This window comes from Momordica charantia, assembly GCF_013281855.1.
Source record: "Momordica charantia cultivar OHB3-1 chromosome 8 unlocalized genomic scaffold, Mcharantia_2.0 BLBB01000008.1, whole genome shotgun sequence".
NCBI lineage: Eukaryota > Viridiplantae > Streptophyta > Magnoliopsida > Cucurbitales > Cucurbitaceae > Momordica > Momordica charantia.
Window position 1 is genome coordinate 33,214,769 of NW_028275166.1, and position 20,541 is coordinate 33,235,309.

The 20,541-nt window shown below is 31.9% G+C and overlaps 2 protein-coding genes and 1 non-coding gene across 3 annotated transcripts; all 3 read left to right on the plus strand.

The window, feature by feature from the left end:
• The first annotated feature begins 4,462 nt into the window (after positions 1 to 4,462).
• TRNAR-CCG (transfer RNA arginine (anticodon CCG)) lies at positions 4,463 to 4,535 on the plus strand. Its single transcript has one exon. It is a non-coding gene; the product is annotated as a tRNA-Arg (tRNA).
• A 450-nt stretch (positions 4,536 to 4,985) lies between these two features.
• On the plus strand, positions 4,986 to 9,583 carry LOC111012941 (low-specificity L-threonine aldolase 1). Its single transcript, XM_022287255.2, has 10 exons — positions 4,986 to 5,216; positions 5,361 to 5,815; positions 6,299 to 6,410; positions 7,125 to 7,175; positions 7,448 to 7,519; positions 7,606 to 7,738; positions 7,873 to 7,931; positions 8,301 to 8,401; positions 8,640 to 8,706; positions 9,359 to 9,583. The coding sequence occupies exons 2-10, from the start codon at positions 5,373 to 5,375 to the stop codon at positions 9,386 to 9,388; spliced, it is 1,068 nt and encodes a 355-aa protein (XP_022142947.1). The 5' UTR covers positions 4,986 to 5,216; positions 5,361 to 5,372; the 3' UTR covers positions 9,389 to 9,583.
• A 153-nt stretch (positions 9,584 to 9,736) lies between these two features.
• On the plus strand, positions 9,737 to 13,024 carry LOC111013011 (protein LIGHT-DEPENDENT SHORT HYPOCOTYLS 1-like). Its single transcript, XM_022287331.2, has one exon. The coding sequence runs from the start codon at positions 12,135 to 12,137 to the stop codon at positions 12,690 to 12,692; it is 558 nt and encodes a 185-aa protein (XP_022143023.2). The 5' UTR covers positions 9,737 to 12,134; the 3' UTR covers positions 12,693 to 13,024.
• The last annotated feature ends 7,517 nt before the right edge of the window (positions 13,025 to 20,541 follow it).

A 20,541-nucleotide genomic window follows, 5' to 3' on the forward strand; every position in this document is an offset into this window, starting at 1 on the left:
ATTTTGTAATGAACGGGTCAAGACTTTTGTTAAATCCACCCATCCAGATGAAAAGGTATATATAATATAAATAAATTTTACTTTTCAAACCTCTCCTAAAGTGATTGAAATGGAATAAATAAGTATTACTTTTAAATATAGTATAAAGTTTTTAATTTTACAAAAATAACTTTAAAAGATTAAACTCAAATCAAATGTAATGTAAAATAAAAAAAAGGTCGCATATTTTAAGAAAACGATAGGTTGTGATATTTTTTTAAATACATATTAAATTAACGTTATATAATGCAATTTCTCTTGAAAGTGTCCTTAGATGGTCAATATAATTATAAATGAAGTAAATAACGTTAAATTAAATATGTATTTTTAAAAGGTTGAAATTTTAAAAAAAATAGCCTAACTCAAACCAAATCCAAATTTGAATATTATATTTGAAAAAAACAAAAAATTGTAATATCGTTTTTAATACATATTAAATAACCCATCAGTAAGAATGGAAGAGCTTCAAAGTTTTAATATTCACGGAGATATATTAAATGGGTAAAGATTTACCTTCTTTGTTATTATTGTCATTGAATTTCAAACTACGATAACTAATTCTATCTCAGAAGCATTTGTAACCTTAATTAAATTTCCAAAAAATATTTAAATAACTAGTTGCCCTAATTTTATATTTAAAAAATTACATTTACAACTAAATGAATAATATTAAGAAACGTTACATGTCAAAAACTATCCTAAGTTCTTTAAGCAAGAAAAATTTGACTTAGAACAATCATCTTATCTTATAATCTCCCATATTTTGAAAAGATAAAGAAGATAATTTAAAAATTGAAATCACTAATGTTTGTGAAACAATGAGAGGATCATGGAATTAAAAGATAAAATCCACTTGAACTAGGAAAAGGAAAAGAAAACAGCTATAAAAAGGATTCTTCATAATAATACCATCGTCTTCAACTTCAGTTCGTGTGATTTGATTTCTATGGTTGAGAAGAAAACAATGGCTGATAGTGCTGCAGCCATTGAAGCCAGAGAAAAGAAAATGTATATTTTGAATCAATCGTACTTGATTTTTAGTGATCCGCCCAAAGTTCCGAGGAGGAAGAGGACTCGGGTCGAGTACTGCGACTGCAACTGCGACAGAAAACACCAATTCAAGGCCCCAGATACGGCGGCGATGGGGAAAGGCGATGACCCAGGTGCGGAAGTGCCGGCGGCGATGACGAACGGCGACGACCCTGGTGCGACGGAGGTGGCGGAGATGGTAAATTGCGGCGACCCAGGCGCTGAAATTACAAACGGCGATGTCCCGGGTGCGGCGGAGACGGCGACGATTGTAAACGGCGGCGACCCAGGCGCTGAAATTGCAAACGGCGATGACCCAGGTGCGGCGGAGGCGGTGGCAATGGTGAACGGCGGCGACCCAGGCGCTGAAATTGCAAACGCCGATGACCCAGGTGCGGCGGAGGCGGTGGCAATGGTGAACGGCGGCGACCCAGGCGCTGAAATTGCAAACGCCGATGACCCAGGTGCGGCGATGGTGAATGGCGGCGACCCAGGTGCGGAATTGCCGGCGGCGGGGGGGAATGGCGGTGACCCAGAAATACCGGCGGCGATGAGAGAGCATATAATAGGGATGGGGGGGTACGGAATACAACTGATAATCGAGAAGGTGTTGACGGCGACGGACTTGAGGACGGATCAGGGGCGGCTGTCGCTGCCGCCGAAGAAGCTGCGGGGGGAGTTTCTGACGGCGGCGGAGGAGAGGTTTCTGGTGCGGCGCGGCGGCGAGGGGGAGACGGCGCTGAACTACATAGACACCATAATTTTGGGGCCGGATCTAAGAGAGAGCGCAATCCGGTTCAAGAAGTGGCGAATTGGGGCAAAATACGCCAATTGTTTGATGAATAAATGGAACTCATTTGCCAGAGCTCACCACCTGAAGGCCGGAAACACTGTGCGCCTCTGGACCTTCCGGGTCGATCGAATTCATCCTCAAACTAACACTAACCATTCTGAATTGTGTTTCGCCCTCGATAAGTTCTAACACGACGTCAGGATGGAGATCGAACTTTCAATTTCAAGAGAAGAGTCAGATGTCTTAACCATTGAACTATACTTACGTCGTCAGTAACATGTGACAGTAATGTATCATGTAGGGTTGGTTCGTCTTTTTTTTTTTCTTTTTTAATCTGAGATTGATAATCTTCTGTAAGAATCATTTCATTTGACGTAGATTCGACCATTTTTGTACCTCTTGATTTGAAGTACTTTTTTATTTTCTCAATTGATATAAACTACCGGCTACATTTGTGATGTTGATCATTTTTTCATATAGAGATTATGGTTATTTAATGGATTTTTTATGCTCTAACTTAGGATTTGTAGGATTTATGTATTGAGTGCTTCTGGATAATAAAAGATTTCAAACGTTGAGAACATATTAGTAGGATAGTTGTATAGTACTTTGATTTTTTTTTTTTAAGTTGAAATCCAGCGTGCAGTATTTCATTTATTTTACTTTCTAATAGTTCTCGCCTTAAACTAACATTGATATAAAAGTACACTACTAAATTAATAAAAAATAAATAAATTTGTTATATAAATTCAAATTAGATTGAATAATATTTTACAACATATAAATTACACGATAATTAGTAAGATATAAACATCTTATTAAACGAACCTAACTATCTAAATATTAGACAACAAACCTATAAATATTATTGTCAACCAAATATAGATTCGAGATGCTAGATATCTATTCCATATGTTTTACAAACGACCTTTAAGATGAACTTCTAAATGTAAGATCAGCTCTAGGCCTTGTTTGGTTGAGGATGAAAAATTAATGAAATGAGAGTATAATATTTTTTTTCTCATTCATTTATATTTTTAGTAAATGGTATAATAGAATCAATTGATACGACTCTAATCACCAATCTAAAATATGTAATATCATTCCCCTCTCCTCTGAGATGTGTTATCTCATGATTCTTTTACAGCTTATCGTTCTCATTATTTATTCCGTGGGCCCTATGTCTTTATAATTAGTATTTTTCATTTTTTTTACATTTTATCTATATATCGAGATTTAATTAATTGTTTCACAAATTTATTATTTATGCTACTAATAACTTTTCTTCTAAGTATGTCCATACGATAGACATCTAAGAAGTATTTAATTTGATGTCCTCTTAAAAGCACGAGTTCCTAAAGAGTTCATTCGGCAACATTCTCGTTTTCTATTCTCATTTTCTGTTTCTCAATTATCGTTTTTTATTTATTAGTCTTTTTTTTAATTAAAAGAAAGAAATTAAAACATATCGATAATTATTTATTGCTTATCGTTCTCTATAATTCTAAATAAAAAATAAATTTATATGAAAATTAATTTTAAATTAAATATTCAAAATTTTTATTTTATATGTATTATTTAATATTTATTATGCATTCAATAATGTAGTTATGCTTTGGAAAAATTGGAAGAACATTAAACTTGATATTTTTGTTTTCAGATTGATGTACAGTGGTGGAAACATTTCTAAAAGAAAGTTAGGAACAATAAATATATTTGATTACTGAACGTTATTTCTAAAAACTTAAAATTTCAGGATAGTTTATTAGATTTTGTCATTCGTTTTTATTTTTTATAAAATTTTATTTCATCAAATTTCTTTACTTCTTATGTTTTTAAACTATATTATTAAAATAAATTAGTGTATCTATTAACAAAAAAAAAAACTATTTATATATTATATTATTTTAATGAATTTTCTCTTATTACATATCTATTAGAATTGATATTGTTTAATCCTTTGGTTTATAAATTCTCTTAAATTAATATTATCAATTTAAAAAATCACAAAACCAAGATAAATATTACTCCCCTAAAAAATTTGTTTCCTTTATATGTCATCAATTTTGCAACTGTCTTCTTTTGGGGCCAAAAAAGTTTACGATAAAATTAAAATTATATAGTTAATACTAGTATTTTATAAAAATATCAAATTAATATATTCTAATTTCTAAAGCATAATATTTTAAATAAAGGAAATTAAATTGATAAAAAGACAAAGGAAGTAAATTAATACACAAAAGTAACTAATTATCACTGTATAAATTACATGAACGTTAGTAAGGGTTTTCTGAAATTTCAAATATTACTATAAAACTATTCAAATATTCTTAAATTTTATTACAAAACAAACATGATTATACAAAAAAGTTGAACATTTGTGTTTCCTCTCAAAGCATCTAAAATTTTGGATATCTCAAGATATAGAATATCAAAGATCACTCCATAAAATTGGCCCTAATATATATATATTTTTCATGTTTATGGGTTTTTATTTTTGTTTTTTTTTTTTCATTTCTATTTCCTTAAAATGGTTGAATATTCAATGTGGGATATTATTTAGCAATTAGATATTTACTCTTTGGTGTAACGTAACAAAGAGTTCGCGTGGCCTAATGGATAAGGCGCTCGCCTCCGGAGCGGGAGATTGTGGGTTCGAGTCCCACCGTGAACGAATTTTTTTTTTCCGTATAATAATCAGTTTTTTGATAAATGTTATTTTCTTAGTATATTTTTTGATAAATGTTTCAATTTTTATCTAAAGAGACTTGTTATGAGTTTCGAGTTATCAAAAAGGTTTGCAGTCTAATCTCATTCATTTCATATCCATGTAGTGTCGATAAAGATAAGAGTTTCGTGTCAATCTATTTCTTATTCTGAAAAGTTAAAAAATGATCCTATAATAATACAGAGAAAAAGAAAAAGGGAGATTTGTGATAGATTTTTCCGGGAATAGAATATACGTATGTCGTATATATTCTGCTTTCTTTAGAGCGAATGGGGTGGGTGGGGTGTGATGAATGTTTTGGCAGTTCTTTTTGTTGAAAATGATTGATGAGAGCTTTACCATTTTCCTTCGTCAATCCCTCTATTGTCGTTGTTATTCGCGATTCTTCTCTATCGAACAGGATAAAGGGTGGCTGATTCTTTGAATTTGTCGTTACTTTTGATCAACTTTTCTCTGTAGTTATCTCGCCAGCTCCTCTCTGGGGGTTTTGATCCTTTGTTCCCCTAGAAGCCGCCCATTAGTCATATTTTTTACGTATAAACTTGGCAACTTACCCAAATCCTCACTCTGTTTCTCTTCATCCGAAGAATCCGTGGAGAAGACGAACAGAAATAGTTCTAGAAACAGGTACCCATTTCCATTTCTTTTGGGGTTTAAGATTGTTTTCCAATTTCTATCTGTCATTATGCGAAATGGGTTTCTTGAATTGTGAAAATCAATTTGTTGTCTGAAGTCTGAACTGGGTTTTCCTTTACCTTCTTGTCTCATCAGTTTCTTCCTAAAATGGTGACGAGAATCGTGGATCTTCGTTCAGACACGGTCACCAAGCCAACAGAGGCGATGAGGGCTGCAATGGCGAGCGCCGAGGTTGATGATGATGTGTTGAGAAATGACCCAACTGCCCTCCGTTTGGAAACAGAAATGGCGAAGATCATGGGGAAGGAGGCAGCTCTTTTTGTGCCATCGGGCACCATGGGGAACCTCATTAGTGTTCTTGTCCATTGCGAGGTTAGGGGCTCTGAGGTCATTCTAGGGGATAATTCTCATATTCATATTTATGAAAATGGAGGTATTGCTACCATTGGAGGGGTCCATCCGAGGTCTGTTAAGAATAACAGAGATGGAACTATGGATTTGGATTTGATCGAAGCTGCCATTAGAGACCCAAGAGGAGAGATCGTGTTCCCAACTACGAGGCTTATCTGCTTGGAAAACTCACATGCTAAGTAAGTATTCTAATTTCTTTGTTTACAACCACTGTAATGTTTGTTCTATGGTCTCTCACTCAGTGAGAAGATTCTTCCTCTTGATTGAAGTGCCTAGTAATTTTAAAGTGATATTATATATTCAATATGCTTGTGTTGTGTTGATAGGTCCCTAAACTTTAAAAAGTATATAATAGATCATAGAGCTATTAAACACAAAATTCAAAATTAAAATATGGCACCAGTTAAAGTTCAAGTACCAATGAGATACAATCCTCAAAGTTTTGGGACAAATATAATTTAACCTTTGAATTGCTTTTAAGTATATTTGAATTTTCATCATCAATTATGTAATCGAATACCATGAATATTTTGAAAAGTACTTTAATTGGCTAAATTTCACCATTTCAAAATTATACCACTTGGGATGAATTACTCTAATGATTGGACCTTTTTTTAAATTATCTCCAAGACTTATTATTCGGGTACTTTTCTAAAATGCAGCTGTGGAGGTAGATGCCTCTCTGTGGAGTATACAGACAGGGTTGGCGAATTAGCTAAGAAGCATGGTTTGAAGCTTCACATTGATGGTGCTCGTATTTTCAATGCCTCAGTTGTATGTAGATGACTGAACATCTTATTTCTAATGACAATGGTATTAGAACATTATGCATTATAGTATCTGCTGCATGTTCTGTTAATTAATGCTCAAACTTGAAAAAGTAAAGAGTCAAGTTGCTCTGAAATGATTAGTAAAGATCAACTGGAGAAAGAGTTCCTCCACCTCTTGTTCTATATCAGTTGATGAATAATAAATAATAGAGATATGCCTTTTGGTTTGCCGCTCTGTATAGGCTTGTGAGTAAACTTAGTCCCTAACATCATCCTGTTGCCGAAGATGAACACGTTGATCTGCATTTGATTAGAATGATGTGTGATGAATATGGGTGACCAGAATTATTTATGGCTCGATCATAGAGGTCTGTGGTAAAATATTTAAAGTGAGAAAGATGGAGGTTTTCATGACTAGCTATCACTGAAAACTCTTGAACTAAATTGTTCTTATCATAATTGATTCTTCACCGTTAGATGTGGCTTGTTCTTTCTCTTTGCAATGGTTTGCTACGTAAAATCTGTTTATTCTTATGTTCTTTTCCGTTATTGTCATCTTTATCTTCCTGGCCTAGGGGTAATGCCACTTCACAAGTATAATTTTGCCAATCTCTAGCCTTCAAAGGTCACATTTTCAAGGAGTGGGATCGCGTAGATTTTGTTTACCCTGAAACTTCGTTTAACAATGATCATTAACCTATTGCTTCTGTGTTTCCAGGCACTTTGTGTTCCTGTTGATCGACTTGTCCAAGCAGCTGATTCTGCATCGGTATAATTAACCACCCAACTTTGTTATTCTTAGTCAATTTTATTCTTAAAAACTTCATACCCTTGCTTGTTTGTCCATTTTAAATTACCACCGAATCCAAAAGCTCGAGCAGGGTTTAGGATATATTTAATCTCTTACCGATTTTCTTAAAACTATTCCTTCTTGTCTCCATCTCAAATGTAGAAGCATTTCATTTCATATACATGCTTTTGTTAATTAATCTACCTCAGGTTCTATTGCTCAACCTGTGCTGTACTTAATTTTTGAACTAGGTATGTCTATCAAAGGGTCTGGGAGCTCCTGTTGGCTCTGTTATTGTTGGTTCGAAGAACTTCATTTCCAAGGTATATGGTCAGATTTTGGTCTTTACCTTGACTGCCAATGCTTTCTAACAACTTGTTTGATCAAAACTTACGTGCTTTCGTTCTAGGCAAGACGGCTCAGGAAGACCTTAGGAGGTGGGATGAGACAGGTTGGTGTTCTTTGTGCTGCTGCATTGGTTGCAATACAAGAGAATATTGTAAAGCTTAAGGGAGATCACGAGAAGACTAAGATTTTGGCTGGTAAAGCCTCCTCCCTTGCAACCATATTTTCAGTTCTCCGTTTTGGATTCTTTCACTGCAAACTTATGGACACTGCATTTCCTCTGTTTTTCTTCCTTTTTTCTTTGTTGTTATTGTTGTTGTGAGCTGTACAGATGGATTTAATGGGATCAATGGATTGAAAGTGGGAAGCCATTTGGTTGAAACAAACATAGTGAGTATCTTTTTAATCTATGCTTATGCTTAGATATGGAATTTTCTTCTTCTTCTTCTTTCTTTCAACCTCCTGGATATCAGGAACTATGGTATTACAGATCCATTTGATAACATTAATGAAAATCTGTTTGAAAATGATTCTTTTTTATTTATTTAAATGATGCTTAGTTTGTTTACTGAAAACTTTTCTTGTGTAATTTACTTTGAAATCTGTTTTTAAAATTCTAGGCAAATTTCAAGAACTTGTTTTTGGTTTCTAAAATTTGACTAAGATTTCAAAAGGGGTTTCAGAAAATTGAAAATCATTCTTTCTTCTTGTATGTTGACAGTTATATTTATAATTGCTTTCGAACTTGCCATATATCAGATATATATAGATATAGAAGAAGGCTCAACCATTACAGGGGAAAAACTATGCAAAATTTTGGAAGAACATGGCATACTTGTAATGCCAGAAAGCTCATCAAGGTTCGTTTTTAGCTTTTGGATGTCTTGAAACTTTTGCAGCTTCTCATTCTCGTGTCTATGTGAAACTATAGAGCCTTTTAGAAGCATGTGATGGACACTAACAAAAAAAAAAAAAAGTTAAAGAAGAAAATATTTGAGAAGAAACTAAGTTATAAGCATCAAAACTCTTCACATAATATACACTTGGTTTGCCGCTTTCTCTCGAACTCTATATGTTAATATCCTTTTGTATGTTCAGGATTAGAATTGTTCTGCACCACCAAATTTCAGCAACCGACGTGCAGTACACTTTATCTTGCTTCCAGGTGATCCAATAAAGACATTCTAATCGTGTTTGTGTTTTTTTGGGTTTAAATTCTATTTTGTTCTCTGAACTTTCATGTTTATTTTTATTTTATTTTGGTTATAGACTTTCAAACCTCTTATTTTAGTCTTGAACTTGACATTAAAAATCATTTTAATTCTTGAGGTTAATTTTCTATAAATTTGGTATAAACAGCCCCAAGGGGCGGTCCAAGTTGACAAACGCTTGAGGTCTCTTGATCATACTGGCTTAGACATTTCAAGTTAAAACCTTTTGGTAAGTTTAATACCAAAAATCTTTAATGTCTCTCGGGTTCGAGTCTTGGATAGGTGCGGGTACCCTAGGGTATAGGGAAGCAAAGCTCCGACTCCCAGCTATAAATAAATAAATTTGGTATAAACATGTATTTTGTTCCTTTGTTTGATGGGCATATATGTGTTTAAAGCTATATTAAGCAGAGCAAATTTCAAGTACAAAAATTGATTTTATTTTCTTTAAATGTATAATTAATGGAGTTGAAGAACTAAAACAGAACCTTTGGAAGTTTTGTGACCAAAATGAAGAAAATCACGTAGAAGTTCAGGAACTAAAATATGATTTATTTATATTTTGTTTAAGATAAACTAAACAAATCCTCTCGTTCTATGTCACAGCAAGCAATGGTTGGAGCAATTAACACATGAAAAAAAGCATCAACATGGACGATGTGCTCGAGTCGAGCGTCTTCTCTTTCGATGTAATGTGTCCATGCTTCTGTAAATAGTTTGTTTATCTAATAATACGTAGCAATATCTGTGAAGCATCATGACTATCAGTGAGTCTGTAAAAGAAGATGGTTTTGGACTGGTTAAGAATAATTGATAGTGTGGTTATTTTCATCCTTGGCCTATAGAGTCTTAAGCATAGAAACAAGAGAGTTCATTCAGCACTTTGTCATTTTTACCCTTGAAAAAAAGAAATATTACAAGTGTGATATCTTAATCAATTGAGTTATTAGTTAGCCCATGTTATAAGTTATAAAGACAATTTTTAATATTTTAACACACTTAAAAAGAAAAGAGAGAATTAAAAAAAAAAAAAAAAAGTGGAGTAGGCTTCCTATCTTGATTTGAACTGAGCAACCTAAACATTTTTCTAAAAAAGGACCTAAAACAATAATTGTATTGTTGGTAAAAGAAGATACCTATGTCCATAGGGCACTAATGTTCTTTTTTTAGGGTATTCCCATGTTGTTAGGGCAACCCTACACATCTAGGGTTTGCATTCCCATGCCCAAACTGGTTAGGCTTCCTTCCATATTGATCAAACATATGGAAATGTTGGTACTTTTTTTATTTCTTTTTTTGGTCCTTTTGTAGTTTATAATTAATGCCTCATCATGATGAAGATTTAGTCTCATTATAGGCTTATAGCCCATAGCCATACTAGCCCTTCTAAATATCTTTTTTGCTTTTTAATATATTTTGATCCTTACTCTTTAAAAATTTATCATTTTTGTCATTTTTTGGTTCTTTCATTTTGTTTGTTTCTATCCAAATTTTGAGTTCATATTTTACTTACTAAATTTCTTGAAATGGAGTAATAAATTTGTGTTAAAATGATTTTTGTGGTGTATAAAACTTTTGTTAAAATTTTACAAAAAATAACAAATTGGTCATATTTTAAAGATGCATGAACTAAAACAGATACTTTTAAGGTATAAGCAACAAAATGAACTTAGACTAAAATGAACCAATGAACTTGAAATTACAGAGACTAAAATGAACCAAAATAAAGTGGGGGTGTGAAGAGATGTTATTAGTTTCTTATATCTGATTTTTCGATTAGTGTGACTAAAAACCCACATTTACTATCATTTCTTTCTTTAATCTTATGCGTCGTCCGTGTTCTCTAAAATAATGTTTAGAAGATATTCTTCCAAATAAATATTTAAGTTTGTCAAGTATTATTTTGTGAAGAATATTTTGTTTGATTTTTATCTCAAAAGGTGGGAAAAGCTTTTCTTGATGTTATACGTTTGGTTGGGTGGAAAGAGCTTTTATCTAATTGACAAAGAATTGCAAAAATTTTGATTTATTCCCACTATCACTAGTAATGGTATAATTTCAAGAGGTCAAATTCTAAGTAAGGAGACATTTACATAGATAATCAATTAATGAGTTGATAACTCACTAATTATATCTTCTTTAAAATTGGACGTTTAATTGTCTAAACGGGTATAACTCAACGGTAATTGGTATATATCTCCAACCAACAGATTGATGTTAAGCTTTCAATTTCATCTAATTGAATGAGTACATCGCATAAAATACAACCAACAAACAATAACTACAAAATCAAATAGGTAAAAAAAAAATCCAAATTCAACCAAAAAAGGGAAGAAAAAAAACCCCAAACCTAGCTTAATTCAAGGATATTAAAATTTCAGTACTTATTTAACTTTAGGATTTAATAACTCACAAAAGTAAGTACAAGTAAAAAAATTAAGAGAAAATGTTATGTGAGATGGCGTAGTGACAAGCGCTTGAGACCTTGAAGTATATCAAATTCGTATTAATTTTTTGGTACTTTTACCTACCTCCCAACATATAAATGCAAAAACTTGTATAATTAAGGGGTGGTTTTCTACTCTTCTACTGTTGTTTTCCAAAAATGGAATTTCTTCATTTGAAAAACTACCATATTTCTCAAATGAGTTTAAAAAATATGTTAGACTTAGCCCTAGCCTTGCCTAACATACAACCCTATACTACAAAAGCATAAATCTTTGTACTTTGAACAAATTAAAAAAAGAAAACACCTTGGAAAAACATGCCCTAGACTAGATCATTAGACTAAAATTTAAAAAAAAAAAAAAAGAAAGTGAAAGACACGCGCCAAAGAGTGAGTGGATGACAGACCAAATGTCCTTTTACCAATGGTCACCATCAACTCTTTTCACTGCTAAACTTGTCATGTTATGGCTAATACTGTTCGTCTCTCTCTCTCTCATCCCACTTGACCCACTCTCTCTCTCTCTCTCTCTACAGTGTTTAAACTCTCAGTTTGCTTTCCCTTTTCTCCTGAAAAAGAAAATCCCATTCCTCTCTCTCTCTCTCTGATCTCTTATAATTTTCACTTCCTTCCCATTCCCATAGACTGCAACTCTCTCTTTCTTTCAAAGTTGAAACCTTTTTTCTGCATTCTGATCTCTAATTTGGGTGTCCAACAGAGGAAGGGAAAAAAAAACCCCTTTTGGCAAACCCATATGATTTCACATTCTTCTCTCCAAGCCATGCAAAACCCACTTCCCATTTCTCTGAAAACCCTAAAATAAGAAGTGGGTTTTGAATTTCAACTCCCATTTCTCCCTCCAAACCCTAAATCCAGCAACCCCATCAAGAAAAGCCCAAATCTTGCTTGTTATTTTCTAAAAATAATTGGATTTTTATGGATTTGTTCGCAGAATCTTCATCCAACAACAACAACAACAGTGGCAGCGCCGCGGCGCCATGCTCATCGCCGCCGTCGTCGTCGTCGTCCGGCGCCACGCCGAGCCGGTACGAGAACCAGAAACGGCGGGACTGGAACACGTTCTGCCAGTACCTGCGGAACCACCGGCCGCCGCTGGCGCTGCCGATGTGCAGTGGGGCCCACGTGCTAGAATTCCTCCGGTACTTAGACCAGTTCGGGAAGACCAAAGTCCACAACCAAAACTGCCCGTTCTTCGGCCTGCCCAACCCGCCCGCCCCCTGCCCCTGCCCGCTCCGCCAGGCCTGGGGGAGCCTCGACGCTCTAATCGGGCGCCTCCGCGCCGCCTACGACGAGAACGGCTTCCGCCCCGAATCCAACCCCTTCGGAGCAAGAGCCGTCAGATTATATCTGAGGGAAGTTCGTGATTTTCAGGCCAAAGCTCGTGGCGTTAGCTATGAGAAGAAGAGGAAGAGGCCTAAGCAAAAAATCACTAATTCCACACAAGATCCTCCAACAACAACTCAACAACAATAAAAATAAATAAATTTATATTCAAATTATGTGACCTATTTCTTTTTATCGAGAGCGTTGCAATTGTGGAGGTAGGGATTTGAACTATCGACCTGACTGGGCCTTAAGGAGAAGGTTTAATTTCCTATGCATTCAGGTTTAATTTAATTGTTAATTTAGTTCTCTATATCTCTATCTTAAGAAGGTAAATATTTGTGATTACTATGATGATCTCTTAGACCATGTTTATTTCTCTGTCTCTCTCTGAATTCATATGAGAGAAGTGGATTTTGTGATTAAATTTTGGTGGGTTTTGCTTCATATCCCAATTAATTAAGTGGTTTGGATTTTTCAAAGATCTGTTTTTTACACTTTGTGATATGAATTGAAGTAATTAATGGGAGTATTGAGAAATAAGTATATGGGTTACTCTTGAAACATATGTATATATGAACCAAATTTCATGAATTTTTTATTGCCATTTTTGGTCCTTTTTTGCTTCTGGGTTCTGTGATGGAATATCTAAAAGCTAGGGCTTTCTCTTTCTCTCTCTTTCTCTCATGTTCATGAGGGAAAGAAACAGAACTATTTGGAGTTGATTTGGAAAATGCAACAGGAAATGGAGGAGAAAAACAGTGTACAAAAACTATTTATTAGGGTTCCTTTGGCTTAAAAAGACAATCTTTTTAAAGATCTATCTAAAATTAGGCAAAAGGGCAAAACCCTAGATTAATTTTAATATATGACAGCCATCTCTTGAACATATCATATAATTATTGACGGGGTCAGGAAATTAAAGAGGTATAATATATCCCTATTTGCATGTTGGTTAGGTGATTCTATTATTCGTTGCTGAAACTATAATTAGAAAATATAGATTTTAACTGATTTACAATTTAGGCTAAACTAGGGGATTGTGTACAGGAGGTTATTTGTTCTATATATTTTTATTTTGGTCAATATATTTTGATTGGTACATATGTTATGGTAATTTGAACTCACAACCTTTTGATCGGGAAAAAGTATCAGTTGAATTTTGCGAAGGTTCGTAATTTTGATCGATATCTACTGTATGATGATTACGTTTGTTTATCATGTTACTATTTTGTGATTTGCTGCAATAGTACAACCCACTAAATTGAATTGGATTGAATTCAAAATAAATAAATAAATATATATATATATATATATATATATATATATATATGTGTGTGTGTGTGTGTGTGTGTGTGTGGTTAACATATTCGTGACAAGTTGTAAGTTTGAATTTCCATCCACGTGATGTTGAATATCAAAAAAAATGTATGCATGCTTATAATTATATAGTATGATTACATTTATTATTTTGGTGAAAGATTAAAATTGGAAAAATGTGAAGGAAAGATCACTCAAATTACAAAATCCAAGATTTTAATTGATAGTAAAAAATGTAAATAGAAGACCCTTGTAAAAAAATTATTTTTTTAATTGAATAGTAGATGAAAATTATTTGAAGATATATGTCTCAATAATTCTAACTCTATTCAAAAATTTTGTATTGAATATTTTAAAAGCCGAACCTTTGTTTTTGGAGTTATCAGGGGAATTGAGCAATGGGAAATATGGAATTGATATATTTTTATGACTCATAAAGTACCTAATTAATTACTATCTTCAAGAAAATTGAATGGATAAGACAATTTCTTACCTTTGCAAAAAAAAAATGGCATTTTATTTTTGTTATTAATTTTATAAGCTGGCTCTGTTTATAGAATTATCCATGCAAATTTACTTGAAAGGTTAGGAGTTGTATTGTAATTAAAAGAAATCCATTATCTTAATAGTGGATTAGGGTTGTGATTAACATTTTTTTTTTCTAAAAATTGATTTGAAAATTGGTTTCTTCTTAACTGTTTTGCAAAATTATAAAACTTTTTTCTTCTCACAATTTTTGTTTAGGTCTCCTAATTGATTTCTACAAATGTCAATACTAGAAAAAGGCATAACAGAAAATAAATATGAAAATAAAATATCATCTTCTTAGTTTACATGTATACAATTTTAAATTTTGTTCCTCTTTAAAATATTCATTTTTTTGCTTTAAAGTATTACAATTGAAACAAAATCGTGTTTTCCAATCTAAAATTTGTAATAACTAATGTCTCGAAGAATTGAACTTAAATAATACAATAAAACCTCCTTATATATTCTATTTGTATAAATTTTATCTAGTTCTGGATAAAGTTATTGATAATCTTTCTTTTAATATTCCACGATGGCTTGCTATCTATTTAAAAATTAAATTCTATGTGTTTTCCTGCATCATAATCGTATTTGTAGGGTCTATAAAGCGAACGGTGTCCCGTGAGATAGTCGAGGTTGTCCAGATGCTCATAGATATTAAAAAAAAAATCTTTAATTTTAATACTTTTTTTTAAATTATTATTTTTAATAAGTAGATAATAAATAATTAGAAAAGAAAATTCTCTACCATTTAAGGGTGAAAAAAGATTGCCAGAAGGATTATTTATTTATTTTTAATTCCCCTTTCAGATGAAATGACAGTTTAAAGGGTTGCATTTTCCATTTTCAGAACATTAAAAAGTTCAAATTATTACATGTTATTCTTTTTACCATCTGATTTTGTCCACACACACACACACATATATATATATAATGTGGTTTTTGGGAGAAAAAAGGGTTAAATCATATTAATAGTTTCGAACTTATAAATTATAATTGCTATATTTTTGAAATATAATTTTGAATTAAACAATTTTAGAAAGTCTCTGATTTAATCATGCTCTAATGGTTTCAAACTTAGGATAAATTGTCTTTTTAATAAGTTTTTTCTAATAGATGGTTTAGTTGCAACTTATGTTAGTTGCAACTTTTTTTAATAAAACAAATATGAGGTGGGAAATTGAATATTTTACGTGCTTTATTCACTATAAGCTAAATTCAAACGGACAATTGGTTGCAATTTGAAAAAAATGTCAAAACCACCCCTCTGCAATATATCTGATATATATCTGCAATATATCTAACTACTGATATATGTCTCTGATATACCAATGATATAATAATGATATACAATTGATTTACTTCTAATACAACTATGATATCTACTAAACTTCTAATACGGCTTACCACTTATATACGTATGATAACCATTGAGTTACCATGCCAATATGATATTTATATATCTGTAATATATACTTGATATGTTTCTAATTTACCATTGATATATAAAAATGATATACCACTGATATAACTATGATATCTACTTATATAACTCCTTATATATGATTTACCACTAATATAAGATTGATATATATTTAATATATACTTAATATGCTTTTAATTTACCACTGATATACCATTGATATAAACCATGATATCTACTAATAATATAACTATGATACATGTGTGTTAATATAATACTATTATATATCCACTTTTTTTTTCATATGAAAACAATGGTGAAAAAAATGAAATATAAAGTTATTGTATAAAAGGTTTATGTGGATCATGTGTGTAAAAAAAAAAATTAAAAATCTGATATACTTTATAAATCTAAACCGCTAATATCCCTATGTTTAGTATCTAATTAATTAATATAGAAGAAATGGTAGTGATATAGTAATCAACATTTTAAATAATATTAGTATATCAATCAACAAATTGCAATGGTAAACTAGAATTTATAACAGCTGATATACCACTGAAAATTAAACCTTATATTTAGAATATCAGTTGCAAATATATTTAGTATATCATAAATTAGAGGTACATCAATTATATATATTAAAGGTATAACACATACATCTGATAATGTATATCATGGCTACATCTAATATATATTGGGAAGTATATCAGAGATTGGATGTATATTATATATTGGATATATATCAGATAAAGATATACGATGTATATCAGATATCATAAGGGTAAAATCGGAATAATAAAAAATCCGAAAATAAAAATTGAAATATTTTGCTATATTTGAAATTTTGAAAAGCCGGTGACATTTTTTGAAATACATAAATTATTTTTGCTACCCATTACAACTATCCTAATATTGTTAGAATTAAAGCCTAGACAGTTCTTAAATTAAGGATCGTTATTGCAATTAATGTCCCCTATAAATTAAGAAATTAGTTTTAATCAATTAAACCTAACTATTATATTAGGATAGAGTTTAATTGCGGGATGCTGCTATAATTTTTTAAGGAAGTAGTTCTCAAATTAAAAGTGTGAAAGTGGTAACACTTTAACATCTTCTATAGTTCATGAGTGGTTTTTATTAATTTTATTTAAAAAAAATATTTTTCTTTTTAAAAAATGACCTTCAAATTCACTCTAAAACAACAAAAAGACAAGTGTGTTACCTAGGGGAAGTTTAGCTTTAAGGTTTATGACCCTCCTTTTATAGGGAGTGATATGATATGACTACGTGTGGAAGAAACTCAAATTTTTATTTTCAATTTCATGTTTGTGTATGTAAAGTTCGACTGATAAAAGGGGGGTTTTTTTTTTTTTTTAATTTTATCTGCTATGATTTTGTGTAGGACGTTTTCAAAAGTCCAAACTTTTTCACTTTTTTTCTTTCTTTCATATAATGTGGTGTGGAAAAGAAAAAAGAAAGTCCTTTCACATCCGCTAAAATAATTTTAAGAAAATCAATAATATATAAATAGTACAAATTTTTTTAAATAAAATTAAGAGCAAAATCAAGTTGGACTTAGTATAGATTTGAAGTGTGTGCAATATATATCATATTATATTGTCGAGAAATTACACAATATATTGTTGTAAACACAATAACCACGTTGTCAAGTTTATCTTCGTACTCTTTTTGGTATATACTCTTCAATAGAAATATGTTTTAGTCCTCCTAGTTTAATTTTTTATTTTGTATATAACTATAATCTTAAATGGTTTGTTTATATAAGCTAAAGAGCAATGTTTTCTATCGACCAAAAACACTACTTCCACATTGCGTACTAATTTTTTATGAACAATTTCGGGAGACTAAAAGCAAATTGTATAAACCATGGACTAAACTATAGAAATTATTAGCATTACACAACAACATATAACTTCGCGGTTAAACACACCTTTGAATTTGAAAAACTTTAAATTATCACTGTCGAATTAAAGTATGATTTTAGACATATTATTAAACTTAATACTGAAAGACTAGTTTGTTTGACAATATTTTCGTTTATGGTTTTTGTATGTTGTTTCTTATTTTTAATTTTTGAAAAATATAAGTATTTATATTCGGTAATTGTTAAAAATATTTTTTAAATCGTATAAAAATTTAGAAACAATGAAAATGAAAATTTGTTTGTTTCTAAATAATTGACTTAGAAGAGAAAATAGTAAATGGAAATGATTATTTGAAAAATTCAACCGTGAGGCAGACACGCACCCCCACCTGGGGACACACAAAAAGCCGTACAAAGATCCCGCAATCTACGGTCAACTGGATGGGACGTCGGTGGTTGACACGTGCGCTTCCACGTGGTCCCCACCAGCCTCGTGATCCCACGTGGATCCATGTACTCCCTGTCGGCTCCCCACACGCTGGACCCCTCGCAGCCGTCCATTTCGAACATCAACACATCCTACGGCCCAGCACCGCTTTCCTTCCCACAAGGCTCTGTTTCTTTTCCATCTTTGGTCCTTACATCCTTTGCTATTTTTAGGATTCTATTTTCCTCCACATTTGTGCCTCCCCTCCTCTACTCTAAATGCTAAATTTATTTTTAAATCTCTCTCTTGAAGTTTTAATTTTTTTTTGTTTACTAAAATATTTATGTGAGGTTGGTTCTAACAAAGAACAATGTGATGCAACATCACGTAGTTTAGCAATTAAGATGTACTGCATTTTTTCTTAACGTCGGAAGTTTAATCATTCATCCTCATATTTGTTATATTAAAAAATATAATAATAATGATCTGATACAATGAGACGACATGACATGGTGTTGTCCATTTTGAGCATAAGCTCTTAGGGAGCCCTTATCTAGCCAATGTGAAACTTTGATCGCATTCTCGACGTATCAAAATGCTAATTTGTTAAACTATAGATCAACATTCTGTAAAATTTAATTATTCATCGGACATAGTTTTTTGTGTTTATTTCAATCTGTAGTGCTTGAAAATGTTCCGATGAACTATTTATTTTATGTTTAATAAATCTCTCTTTAAATATTGACATGACAGATAAATTAAACTAACAAGTGATGATTTTGTAGCATAACAATTAGATATAACAGCGGAGGGTGGGCCAAGAAATTGATGAGGTAAGGCGTGGATGATACCCTTTTCAACTTTTTTTTCTTGCCCTCTTCTAGTTGCTGCATCATATACAAGATCATCACTCGATATATTGTCCAATCAACGTACCACGACAATATTTAAATAACAAGAAAAATATAAACTTTATTAGTGAGATGATATCATAATTCAGGGGTGTATAATTAATTTAGAAAAAAATTAAGAGATAAAATATCCGTCTGTTTCTATTTTTAAATTTTGAGGAATACAAGCATTTTTTAAAACTATCCATGTTTCTCGTTTTCTAAAATTGTATAGAAATTTTTAAAACAACCAAACAAGTTTTTTATTTTCAATTTTTTCCAAAACATAGATAATTATCGAATACTCTATTTCTTTTTCTTCTTTTTTGATAAAAAATACCAACAAGAAAACGTTGTCAAATATGTTTTTGTTAATTGAAAAAGAAAACGATAAACGAGAAATAAAAAATATTATATAGATACAGCTATCAAAATTTAAGAAACCAAGTGTGTATTAATGCCTCTATGTATTCCATCATCTCTCATTGTCTACAAAATAAAGGGCAATGCCGTTTCAACCCTTAATTTGGGGAGGAGGAGACATAAAAAATCTAAGCTTTGCTTATAAAATTAAAATAATTAAATAAGGGCAGACGTGTGCAATATTTGGAGAAGCGTTTCTTTTTCTTTTTTTTTTCTTTTAGATTTTAGAAAAAGTTGAGATCTCGTTTTTCTTTGCATGGAAATTTGTTAATTTATATATAAATAAATAAGTTTACGATTAAATCTATGCATTGAATTTGTCACATGTACTTAGGGGCTGTAATTAATTAGGTCAATAATGAAACTCGTTTCTTATGATAAATTTATTTGGCAAAGAATAGTTTCAATTTCCAAATTCCAATCAATGACAGTCTCCAAGAAAACTCCTCCAATATTTAATTTGTTTTTGGAGGCTCGTGACCAGTCATCATCGTCCCTTGATATAAATTTGCTCACCAGTGGGTATTTTTATCATTAATTTACTTTGTTCATTCTCTTGTTTCTATATTTGTAATTTTTATGGTACAACAAATTAAGATTATTAAATGGATGTCTGTGTTCCACGTAGCCCTGCTGCATTGGCACCAACATAGGCATTGGTCTTGCTAACAATTATATATTCTCTCTCTAAATTATTTATTCTCTTTCTATGTACATATATATATATATATAGTTGTTCCTAACTTGGTAGTGACATAAATAGATTTTTGGTTAAATGATTAATTTGTCTTCCGAATCCTCTCTCAACTGTTATCTATTTACTCAAGATCGAAATCATCTATTTCTTATAACATTAATTCAGTAAAGCTTAACACAGCTAAATAGAAAACTCTGACTATATATTATCATCGTCATACAAATAGAAAACATGTTGTTATGGAGAGAATCTGAAGTTCCACGTGACCGACCCTTACTTGGACATATGAATCTGGGCATAAACCCATATATCCCCGAAGTGTGATGGTGCGTTGAGTGCTCAGTTCAACGTCGACCCAGGTAAGATAATCACGTTAGCGCATTATCCACGGGCATTTAGCAAG

Coding starts and splice junctions, on each gene's coding strand:
- LOC111012941 (XM_022287255.2), top strand. CDS start 5,373: ATGGTGACGAGAATCGTGGATCTTCGTTCAGACACGGTCACCAAGCCA. Junction 5,816..6,298: donor TTGGAAAACTCACATGCTAA/GTAAGTATTCTA, acceptor TCTAAAATGCAG/CTGTGGAGGTAGATGCCTCT. Junction 6,411..7,124: donor GTATTTTCAATGCCTCAGTT/GTATGTAGATGA, acceptor CTGTGTTTCCAG/GCACTTTGTGTTCCTGTTGA.
- LOC111013011 (XM_022287331.2), top strand. CDS start 12,135: ATGGATTTGTTCGCAGAATCTTCATCCAACAACAACAACAACAGTGGC.